The sequence below is a fragment of the Cebidichthys violaceus genome, unplaced genomic scaffold (genome assembly GCF_023349555.1).
Source record: "Cebidichthys violaceus isolate CVI_PGR_0920_01 unplaced genomic scaffold, fCebVio1.0.p SCAF_7, whole genome shotgun sequence".
NCBI classification, from domain to species: Eukaryota; Metazoa; Chordata; class Actinopteri; order Perciformes; family Stichaeidae; genus Cebidichthys; species Cebidichthys violaceus.
Genome location: NW_027176927.1, coordinates 13,269,890 through 13,282,250, shown reverse-complemented (window position 1 = coordinate 13,282,250; position 12,361 = coordinate 13,269,890). Strand labels below are relative to the sequence as shown.

General features: G+C 41.2%; 1 protein-coding gene across 1 annotated transcript; it reads left to right on the top strand.

The window, feature by feature from the left end:
- Window positions 1-786: 786 nt before the first annotated feature.
- Window positions 787-7,204, top strand: rcc1 (regulator of chromosome condensation 1). The gene is made up of 10 exons (XM_068736174.1): window positions 787-869; window positions 2,213-2,351; window positions 2,473-2,660; window positions 2,765-2,944; window positions 4,960-5,056; window positions 5,162-5,284; window positions 5,385-5,525; window positions 5,725-5,844; window positions 6,189-6,341; window positions 6,456-7,204. The coding sequence occupies exons 2-10, from the start codon at window positions 2,231-2,233 to the stop codon at window positions 6,629-6,631; spliced, it is 1,299 nt and encodes a 432-aa protein (XP_068592275.1). The 5' UTR covers window positions 787-869; window positions 2,213-2,230; the 3' UTR covers window positions 6,632-7,204.
- The last annotated feature ends 5,157 nt before the right edge of the window (window positions 7,205-12,361 follow it).

The following is a 12,361-nucleotide window of genomic DNA, read 5'->3' as shown; positions in this document are numbered from 1 at the left end:
GGCATTGTACGTTTGACTAAACCTGGAGATAGTTTTAGATGCCTTATGCTTAATGAATGGGAAACTTGGAATGCATATGTTTTTCTAGATTGTACATCATAAAGGTTTTATACAGTATATTCTGTAAACGGTGAAGGCAAAGTCTTGTTAGAGAGCTCGGTGATTAGGTGATGCTGCAAGGTTAGGGCGTTGCGCTGTTGTAGCAGTAGAATAAAGGCCAGAAATTTACAAAAGAATATAAAATATATGTACAGATTGCAAAACAACACTAGCATATGGATTAAATAAAAAAAATCCGGGAAAAAGCAGAAACATCAGATTGCATCACAAAACACATGGCACATACTGGGTGATCATACAAAAGAAATACACAGATTATCAGAGACAACAGTTACATTGAATTGACCATAAAAAACGGATTGTTTTGTTTATAGTGATAGACAAACTAGAATACAAAAATCTATCTGAGAACAAAGACTGAACTAAAACTAGACCATATTCTCTAAAACTAATATATGTTAATAGAACACAACGTTACTTCAAAATAATGTTTATACATTTCATAAAAGCAATACAAAACGGATGATGGTGAAAACAGGAGACATTCTACTGCATAAGCAGTACTTTTACTTGTATGATTGTTAAAAAAAGTTACCTACTTGATTTCACTCACTACATTTTGATTGCACGACTTTTTTAGTTGCAATAGTTCTTCCACCACTACATAGTTGAGTGGTACTGTCTCTTTAAGGAGCCAGGGGTTCCACAACGTGACGTCGTGCGTGTCCAACTCTAGACCGGGAACAGGCTGCGCACGTTCACTTATAGGCAGACTGAAAACTTCGAACTACTAACGTTACACATTACAGGTTGGTAAACTATCAGCTCTTCAATTGTCTAGTTGAAAAAGACCACCAATAATAAACACTACTTAAGCAATGGTTAACGTTATGCTGTTAATAAACTATGTTCATTCATACTAGAATGTCCTGCTAACGGTGCTAGCGAGCTCGCGCCAGCTAGCACATAGCTCTGAACGTTTGCTCTGCCATGTAGACTAGTTAGCATACTTTAATGCCAACTGAGATTCTCTATCTGGTGGAAAACTTGACTCCTGCATCCTACATTGTAACTGTATGAGTAACTGACTGTGTCACGTGTATTTATAACCAAGAGGGCGGAAGCTCAGCCATGTAGGCTACAGCTCGGTAACTTAGCCATCTAAATGTTAGCAAGGACACATGGTTAACTTAAGTTACTGCCTGTGTGGCATCACGCTGCTCTTTCAGAACTGCGTTATGCAGCTTGTGCTAAATGTTAAAGCACTGGCAGCACTCTCTAGATATGTTTATCATAGTATACGGGTGTCACTGAGAGCTAAGCTCGACTTTAACATGTAGCAGGTATTGTGTGGACTTTCATTGCACAAGAGCATGGGAGCAGAAGCAGAGGAAGCACAACTGTCCGTGGGGTGAAATGATCTGACACTGTGCCAGCCATTGAAGGGACTTTCTGGCAGTTGTTGAAGCCCAACACCTCTTGGTTAATGTTGGGACCAAAATAAAGGACCGATTGTGTATGGCGGGTCAATTGCGGTTACCAGTAGTAGGCTTGTGAGTAATGGAAATGACAATATTGCTTACCATGGATATAACTACGCCGTTAGCCAAGCACTTGTTTTGCCGAGCAACATTTGAAAACCCAAGGACACATCAATTAAAGTGATTCAAAAAAGGAAAACAAGCTAGAACCAGCAAGGAACATTTTTGCTCAATGCATGACTGAATCAATTGTTGGTTCATATTACTTTTCTCTTGATAGATTTAGTTGTTTTAGCTCTGATTAAACGTTTTGTTTGTGCACACATTTTTTCACCAGGATAAGGATTGTACCACTAAGTGACAGTTTTTACCTGTTGATATCTTGCAACCACCGTTTCACTTCACATTTGTAATGTTTGTGATCAGTGGATGAGCAGTTCAGGCATTGTTGCTGTTCATCTTTGCTTTATAAGGTCTAACATCAGAGGTGTACTTGTTGCTGTGTTGATACCAACACCTACCTAACTTTAGTAAGCTCTGCAGCTGCGTTTGTATTTGATACAATGTCTTGTGATGAACACCATTTTCATAAAGTTTTTTTTCACCTACAGCTCAGTGACTTTAACCAATATAAAATGATTACACCAGTCTAATCTTGTTTTTCCCCCAAGTCCTTAAGTGTTGCTGTCATGCCTGCTAAAAAGACTACCACGCCTGCTAAAAAGACTACCACACCTGCTAAAAAGACTGCCACCAAGAGGAAGTCTGAGCCTATTGGTGAAAATGATAAAGACCCCAAGAAAGTGAAAGGTACATCACTGTCCTTTAAAAAAATATGCCACAGTCAAGATTGTCCTTGTTAGACTGATAAGATGTAAAATCAAATTAACCGACTGATATGAAATTTTGTGTGTTTGTTTGCATTTAACAGTTTCCCACAGGAGTCATGGCAAGGAGGCGGGTCAGGTTCTTGTTCTGGGCCAGGGTGATGTGGGCCAGTTGGGCCTAGGAGAGACCACCATTGAGAGGAAGAAGCCAGCCCTTGTGTCCCTGCCAGAGAAAATTGTACAAGTGGTTGCGGGAGGCATGCACACTGTGTGTGTCAGCGAGACTGGCCATGTAAGGAAGCAACTGTCTATTGTCTGGCTAATGCTTTGGCTCTGTTTTAACATTTTAAATCGTCTTGAGTTTCCCAGATGAACTATTTTTTCCCCCTTTTTTAGGTCTACACTTTTGGCTGTAATGACGAAGGTGCCCTTGGTCGGGACACAGCGGAGGAGGGGTCTGAGATGGTTCCAGGAAAGGTGTCATTGGAGGAGAAGGTGGTTCAGGTGTCGGCAGGGGACAGCCACACAGCTGCTCTCACAGAGGATGGAGCAGTGTACATGTGGGGCTCCTTCAGGGTTAGTTACCTGTGTGTTTTCCCTACATCGACTTGGGACTTGTATAACTTGTTTTAATCTTCTCCTCCCACAAAACGTGTGAGCATTAGTAGAAATGTGCTGTAGTGATGTTCAGCTTGCACATACACCTGACCATCACAACGTGTGAGCATTAGTAGAAATGTGCTGTAGTGATGTTCAGCTTGCACATACACCTGACCATCACAACGTGTGAGCATTAGTAGAAATGTGCTGTAGTGATGTTCAGCTTGCACATACACCTGACCATCACAACGTGTGAGCATTAGTAGAAATGTGCTGTACTGATGTTCAGCTTGCACATACACCTGACCATCACAACGTGTGAGCATTAGTAGAAATGTGCTGTACTGATGTTCAGCTTGCACATACACCTGACCATCACAAGTGGACTGTATTTGCAGTTTTACAGTCTCAAATAATTCACTTGAGCATTTCACCAATTTGTAGTATTTCCAGATGAAATGACAAAACCGTTTGTTACGTTCCCCTTTAGGTGTCTAAGGGATGAGGGGGTTAACAATGTAAAATACCCGGGGAAAGAGAGACTGAGCAACGGATGAGTGTAACAAAAGAATATTTATTAACAAATAAGATGAAGCGCTTGCAAGGCAACAATGGAAAACTACTTACTTACAAGCAAGCGACACTAATTAATAGTGATAATCAAACTCAACAGACCACAATAGTTCAAACAACAGACAACACCCACACACAGCTTCACTGCTGCTCCTTGGCCCACAGGGTTGTCCGGGTGGAGCTCCTCTCCTTTTAACTCCTGTGGCACTAATTGATGATGCAGCGCAGCCGTGTTCACTCACGCTCTGCAGCTGGCAGGCAGGGAAAAGTGCTGCACCTGAATGGACACTGGGGATGGAATAGAGAGATGGCACAACAAAAACACGGCATGTACCATCGTTGATACCAAATTCACATTCTTTAACTTATTTATTGTATCACAGTGGTATTGGCAGTCTCATTTCCTTTCAGCCCAATTTAAGTTTGTTGCTACATAAAAATTAAGTTGGAAGCTGTTCAGGGCTACTCTTGACTGGAACTCGAGCAATTGACATAGAATATCGTAATGACTATTTGATATAATCACTTCATATCCGCCTCTGCGTAACAGATGTTATTTCCGTAGTCTGAGCTTTCCCATGTCCATCTTTCAGATTCCTGTAATCTTAGCTTCTTGTGGCTACATAACCAAATCTCTGACCGTTGTAGCATTTTACATGCAGCTTCACATTGTTGCTCATTAAAGAAAAAAGTAAAGACATTCACACATAGCTTGATTATCCTTCGTCTTGCATTCCTTATTGTTTTCATCTCTCATCACTTATTATCACTACTCCTGCTAGGTTGCACATGGGTTTTCATTATTAATACTCAATGGCACAACGGCAATTACATCTCTATTACCTCTGCCTACCATCTGCGTTCCCACTTGATGCGTTTCCTCCTTCTCTACCAAATGTTTCTTGAAATACTTTTAGTTTAGCTTGTTTTGTCTGTGTACTTCACTGCTAATCAACTGTCACATAAATAAATATCGGATATTTGTGGACACAAACAACATTACATTTACTAAAGTCAGCACAGTGTGAATGCAAACCTGCATAGTGATTGGACTAATGTATTAGTGAAGGTATTTCTGGCTTTGCTTGATGGTCATCAACATATTCACATATGTGACATATTTCATAATAGAATGCTGATGCTTGGCATCCTCGTAGGTAATGGAAGTGTGTGCTGCTTCACCCAGCACTGTTGTTGTTAATGGAAGCCTCTAAGAGGGAATTTGTTCACCTGTAGATGAAACAATGTTCCCAGTTTTAATTACCAGGTATCATTATACCAAACCTAGAAGGTTGCTGGCCAAAGTGGTCCCATTTACTACTCTACTGCACGGTACTGCTATACTTTTCATAACCCTGAACCTGAGCACTGTGTATCTGTGGGTTTAACTATTAATATGCTGGACCCTTTTTCCCCAGGATAACAACGGTGTTATAGGTCTTCTGGAGCCCATGAAGACCTGCACCGCTCCAGTCAAAGTCCCCATGACGGAACCCGTAGTGAAAATTGCATCAGGTAAGAAGTAGCCCTCTTTAGTGCCATATGTTTTTGTCTGTTAGAAGTTAATATGCAGCACACACCACACTATTTCTGTTTAATTTTAATTAAATACTTTAATAGGTAATGACCACCTTGTACTGGTTACACTGGAGGGAAATCTGTACACATCAGGCACTGCAGAGCAGGGGCAGCTGGGAAGAGTGCCTGAGCATTTCTCAGACAGAGGAGGCAGGAAAGGCCTCGGTAAGTAACACAAGCTTCTGCAAGCACAAAGCATCACCTTATGATTTTTTTCATGTATTTTTGCTGTGGAGTTCTGACTGTCTATGTCCTGTGGTTTCAGGCCGGTTGTTGGTACCACAAATGGTAAAGGTCAAAGGGAAAGTTCACTTCATAGATGCCTTCTGTGGGGCGTACCTCACCTTTGCTGTGTCAAAAGAGGGGCCTGTTTACGGTTTTGGTCTCTCCAACTATCACCAGCTGGGTTAGTATGGCACATCAGTGTTTAGTCCTTGGATAATGTCGCTTGATTACATTTGTTTTACAACTTTAACTGCAGTGGTGTCTGACACTGCTTTACGGTTAGCTGTGAGTTAGTTGCTCACTTCCTGCTCTAAGTTAATTGCGTCAGTCATTGTGTTGGTTGTTTTATGTATTCTTGCACTTCTTTTTTTTATATGCAGGCACTAAAAACACCAAGATGTGTTTTGTCCCAGTAAAACTGTCATGCTTCAAAAACTCCACCACCTACTGGGTGAATTTCTCTGGAGGACAACACCACACACTCTGCCTTGATGCTGAAGGTAAGTTCCAACTATTTGTATTAAATATAAGTATGCTTATCAGATTTTGTAAAACCATCAAGACAGATGTTTAGTGCACAGGTAACGTAGAACTGTTGTTTTAGCACTCAGTTTTCAGTCAAGTCTGTTCATATTTAGAGTGATTACTTTTTCTGTAATTCAACACTATAACCTAAACCCTGTCTGAAAATGGTTAAAAAGGGCAATAGATAAAACAAGGTATTAAGAATTACAGGTATACATTACAGTATATTGAAACACAAACGACACGAGTAGAAACTCTGGTTTAATCTAAAGTACTTTGACAAACAAATAAATAAATCCTTTTTCTCTCCATCTTTTAGGACAGGTATATAGCCTGGGCAGAGCAGAATATGGTCGTCTTGGTCTGGGCCAAGGGGCAGAAGAAAAGAGTGAGCCCACGCCAGTGACTGGGATGGAGCCAGCCAGTGGATTGACATGTGGGGCGTCTGTCAGCTACGCCGTCACCAGAGACGGTGAGAAATGAAGCAAAGGCAGCAGAAGATTGACAATCTACTACTGCTATCCAATAGAAGATGATAATAATAAAGGATGTTTATTCCACTTACTGTTGACTCTGCGTCCTCCAGGATCGGTGTATGCCTGGGGCATGGGCACCAACCTGCAGCTCGGCACAGGAGAGGAGGACGACGAGTGGAGCCCTGTGAAGATGACCGGCAAGCAGCTGGAGAACCGTGTAGTACTGATGGCCTCCAGTGGAGGGCAGCACACAGCCCTTTTGGTCAAAGACAAGCAGGAGAGCTGATGTCCATCAAAGACGGGGGTGTTTTGATGTTTCGAGGTGGGGCTTTTTTTCATGATGCCTAAATCTGGGGAGGGGATTGATGGGACTTTCTGCGCTGAGCCGAGGGAGTGAGAGGTTCAGGCCCTTTGATGAACTCTTTGCTTCCTAGTGAGAGGAGAAATATTCATGGATGTCCAGTAGATCATGACAAATGAGACTATTTTTTTTTTTTTTTTTTAAATCTAGTTTTTGATGTTCCCGTTGAATTATTTTCATTAAACGTCATTAGTATGACTGAGATGTTTGTGAATGTGACTGTTTGCATGTACGTAAAGGAAATGAGAGTGCGAGCCTTTTAATGACTTCCCCAAACAACTTGTCTTTTTAATGTTGTTTTTCTTAGCAATAATTCCACAGACCTTGGTTCAGGCAGGACGTTTATACTCAAGGAGTTTAATATGTGAGACTACTGTTCATTTTACCCAGGGCACGCAGTTGTTGTAACTAACTATTTGGACATTTGGTAATGCGTCATACTGTATCCTGCATTTTGTTGCTTTTCCTGTCTGAAAATAAAGATACAATTTTAAAGCCCTTTCTTATCCAAGGCATCAGAAAAGTTGCCGTTTTGATAATCGATTGAGTTAAGTTCCATGCAGAAACAATTCTCTGATGTGAACACTTGTTGCTCATCTTTGTCTTATACTTTTGGTTCGGGGAAATTGTGATAAACAATTTTAATCATTTTGTCATTATATAGACAATATAATGAATCGATCAATCAACAAAATAGTTGGCAGGAAAATGTAAAGAAAGAAAACATGTAATGTGTTGGTAATACCTTTGTGGGCAAAGGTTAAGAAGTTGCCTTTCTAGCATTTTAGCGCAGCTGTCAAGCTGTTGCACCCGAGCTACTTTATGTCTATTATGCATGCAAACAACACATTCCATACACGGTCATGAATGTAAATCAGAAACACTTAATGATGTAAATGATGGTACAAGTACATGCATCAAAGCTGCATGCTTTTGTGTTTTATCTGGGATGAAATGGTCCTTGCTCGTCTCATCTTGCTTTCATCTAACCGAAAGGGCCGACGATGAAGTATAAAGGCCGTGAAAAACCCCTTGTGGCAGAAAGCTTCTCAAAAAGCTTTGAAATGCTGAAGTATCTTTCATAAGCAGTTAATTGGTCCGAGTGAACCTCTTCCCTTGTTTGTTTTGCTTTCGTCAGGAATACAGTTGAAGGTCCACTGCTCATCCGTAATGGTTGCACAGTGGCTGTAAGAGTCTTTTAAAAGCAAGAGTGATTTTTAACTGTTTCAAATGCTGCTGTTCCGCCACTTCAATGTTCACTCTTCTTTTTTAGTGTAAAACATCAAATGTTCTGGCTATTAAAAGAATTGCAGCTTTCTTCATCACACCAGAAAAAGGGTGCTATACATTTATGGTGAGACGTTCTGACAAGAAAATAAGGGCGTTTTTTTTCTTCATAAATTGTAGTGACAGTTGTAAAGTGTGAAGGTATTGATAGCCTCAGGCCACACTACACTGCTATACACAATGTAATATTTAGTAAGATTTTTTTTGTTGATTTTAAGACCTGCATCCATCATTTTTTCCCGTCACTCATTGTACCTACATTTTAAGCAATTGTTTTAAACTATTTTATGAAACCTCCAGACAAAGTTCACACTTTCAGGACTTCCAGTCCTCCAAAACAAAAAAATCTGAATTCTTTAAAAAAATGTTCATTCATTCATTCATTCATTCATTCATCTTCGTCCGCTTATCCGGGATCGGGTCGCGGGGGCAACAGCTCCAGCAGGGGACCCCAAACTTCCCTTTCTCGAGCCACATCAGCCAGCTCTGACTGGGGGATCCCGAGGCGCTCTCAGGCCAGTTTGGAGATATAGTCCCTCCACCTGGTCCTGGGCCTCCCTCGGGGTCTCCTCCCAGCTGGTCGTGCCTGGAACACCTCCCTAGGGAGGCGCCCAGGTGGCATCCTCACCAGATGCCCGAACCACCTCAACTGGCTAAAAAAATGTTGCCTTACGAAAAAGATTCTGAAAGCATCCATCTTTGACATCTGTTGACAGGTTCCCACATGTGGAGCATTGAAAGTCTCATAATGCCCTAAAACCTGGAAACCCCTCTCATATGTTTCCAGCACAAAGAGAAACATTCATGCATGACTTTAGCAAAGACATCCTGTGATTCATTCCTTTCAGTCATTGGAAGTATGATGGGATTTTTCATAATACATGTGGGCTCTTAGCTTCCTCTTGTTAAATTGATCACAGTGGAGACCGAGGAGTCTTAGGAACCTGCACAGACACACGTTCACTCTTGTAATGGAGGGAGCCACATTATTCACCACAATTGGCCGTTACTCAGAGCTGAACGTGAGGCTTTTATCAGCTTTTTTGTTCTGGCAACACTCTTTGTGCTTGCTTTACACTGCACATCTGTAACGGACTCGTGACTGGCTGTATGATGCATTCATGAACAGCGTCATCGTGCTATTACAATTATAATCTTACAATAGAACACATTTTGCATCATTTAGCTTTGTCACGATTGGGCTGTGGCAGCCCTTAAGTCACCCTGCTGCTTTCTTCATTAACTTGTCATTTCAAATTGTGAGTGCTGTTTCTCAAGTACATCTTAATAAAGAAATGTGATGGAAAAAAATCTTTTTAACCTCCCTGTGAGAAATAACCAAGATGAGAAAACTCTTAAATATAAAAAACATATTTATTGAACAGACACTAATAACAATTCAGCTGAATGGATAGAGCTCTTTCCCCAAAGATGGTTCGGAGGTCTAGCAGCAATGACTAGACAAAACAGAGTATTTATACACATTATCTCGTCTCCGCTCCCTTCACCCCCCCCCCCCCCCCACAGATGTCGCCCTCCTCTGTCTGCCGATGCACCCACCAAGGCCAGGTTCCAGCCTTTTGGTGGGAAGAGGGTTAGGTGGTGAGATCAGGATGACACTACTGCAAGAAAGAAATGCTTAAATACCTTCGATATGAAATCATTTCTTATTAGCTTTTAAATAATAGTCTGGTTGGCCTCGTCTGCATTTCTGCAGGTTTTAAGCAATACAAGTTAACTAATAGAACGGTATGATACATTTCTCCAACAATTTCCTCTTTGGCCATTCCTATAGCCATTACAGTATTTACAATTTATCGAAACATCAACACACATTACCCAGAATGGTTTACATATGCGCATCATTAATCAATAAGGTTACAACATTTGCTGTTTTTGTGAGTTCCAAGCAACTCCATGTTGTAGCCAGCTAGGGAATGTTAACATTAACATGGCAAAATAAATCTCCTGAGATGAGGTGAAACAGACATCAGACCTCCATCTCTGTTAAACTGTATAATGAGACAACATGTCAGTGAGTTTATAATAAACAATAATCAATTTGTAAGATATTCTACCATTCAAGTATGTAATAAACATCCAGAATCACCTGTCAATTAAATTGATTACTTCATCAAATAAAAGAAAGCACTAGCTGTTAATTCAATAAATTGATTAATATCCTTGCAGTCCCTCCCATCTCAGTGCATTCCAAGTTTTCATAACCTTGTGCGTGGACTGTTTATGGGCCCTCCTTAGTGGGGAGACAAAACGTAATCTGGTTCAATTAAAGGCAGCAGCAAACAGAAAAGTCTTCAATCTTGATTTAAAGGAGCTGAGGGTCTCAGCAGACCTAAATGCAGACCTTTAATCTAAATAAATATTAATAATAAAATGACATATTCCCCCTTTTGCCAAGTTATCTCTGCTGTGAGCTTTAGCGTAACAAAGTAAGAGATCACGTGACAATTGTCTGGGCCCATCCATACATCATTGTGTAAACTGGATTAGATAAAGCCAAACACTTTTGTTCTTTAGGGATAGCCAATGTCTGCAATTCTTGAACATCATACATCAAAATAACCTAAAAAATCAGAAGCGTTAGTGTGAGCATCACATTTCATAACATAACACAGACAGTTTTAGGGAGCAGTATGGCTTCTAGCAAGTCGGCCACGAGACGGTGGTGAGAGATGAGTTTGCCGGATGATGTCAGAAAGCCTCTGTGCTTCCACAGGGCACCAAAGTCGTGCTCTAAACCAAAGGCATAGCGAGAGTCTGTGTAAATGTTAACTGTTTTGTTGCCAGCGAGCTTACAGACTTCTGTAAGAGCCATAAGTTCGGCAGCTTGAGCAGAGAAGTGTGATGCCAACTTACCGCTGCACAGAGTGTCATATGATGAGACTACAGCAAACCCAACCAACCCTTCTCACGTGTCCAGCTAGCGGGATGTCAAACCGTCCACTAACAGTTCTAAATCAGCATTCGGTGGGCGTGTCTGTGAGGTCTTGGTGTGCAGATCTGTTCAGGAGAAATCAACACAGTTATTTGGTTCTCCACCTGCTGCAGTAGGGAAAAAGTAGCAGGATTAAGGATAGTAAATTGTTTCACATCAATGTTAGGCACATATAATGTATTAATCTAATCTAATGTGTGATACAGCATCAGGAACCTTGAGTGTGAGTTCACCATAACCAGCAATGTCAAGTGTCACAGCAGCAGACACTTTGACAGAGGAAGGTCAGCTGCTGCAGGGTCTAGTCTAGTAGAGAAATATGCAACAGGTCTCTGTCCGACCTGTTCCTGAGTCCAAACTGATGTCATGTAACCGTCTCTTTGGTCAACGTACTGTGTGAACGGTGTGTCAAGTGTAGGTAGTCCAAGTGTCGGAGCAGACAGTAAAGCACTCTTTATGTCATTAAAGGCAGCAGTCGAGGAGTCAGTCCAGGTCAGTTCGTTATGTGCAGAAAGATGTTTACCATGAATCATGGAAGAGAGGGATGCCTCTCTTTCTGAATAGTTGGGATACATTGTCTATACTACAACGTCATTCCTATAAAGCTCATCATTTGTTTCTTAGTTGTGTTTTAGGCACATTTTGAATTGCCTGTATTCTCTTGGGAGAGAGGGTTTTGCCCTCTGCTGTGATCACATGTCCCAGATATGAAACTTTATCGAGAGCGAATTGCAATTTGGACGGATAGCCTTGTGACCATTTGCAGCCAAAATTTAATAACTGTAATTGTAAATTACTCTATCTGCATGCTTCTTCTGTGGGGCTGCAAATCATGATGTCATCAACATATTGTAACAAGGCAGAACCATTTGGTAACTATAAATTAGCCAGATTGTCTCTCAAGGCATTGTTAAATACACCAGGGCTTTCTGAATGTCCCTGGGGACACCGGGTCCAGGTAGAGCTTCTTCCTTTAAATGGAAAAGCAAACCAAAATGTACTGTCTTTGTGCACAGGTACAGGAAAAAAAATGCATTGGCCAAGTCGACGACGGAAAAAAATGGGTCGTGTTTGGAGGGATGAGTGACACAATGGTGTGTGGATTAGAAATTGTAGGTGCTCGCGGTTGCACCGAAGCATTAACTGATTGAAAATCTTAAACAAATCGTCACTCAGTCGGTTCCCCCAGGTCTCGAATTTTCTTTACCGGAAAAATTGGTGTGCGCACCGGTGAATCATAACATTTGACTATTACACCAATAAGATCTCCATGGAGCCTTCAATAAAAACTCAAGAACGGGTGTAATACCATCAATAGCCTCTTGTTTGAGTGGATATTGCTTCATGCATTGAAGGAAATCAGATTTTGGGTGAACCACCAGAGACCCTCACCAGTCCTACGTCATATTTGT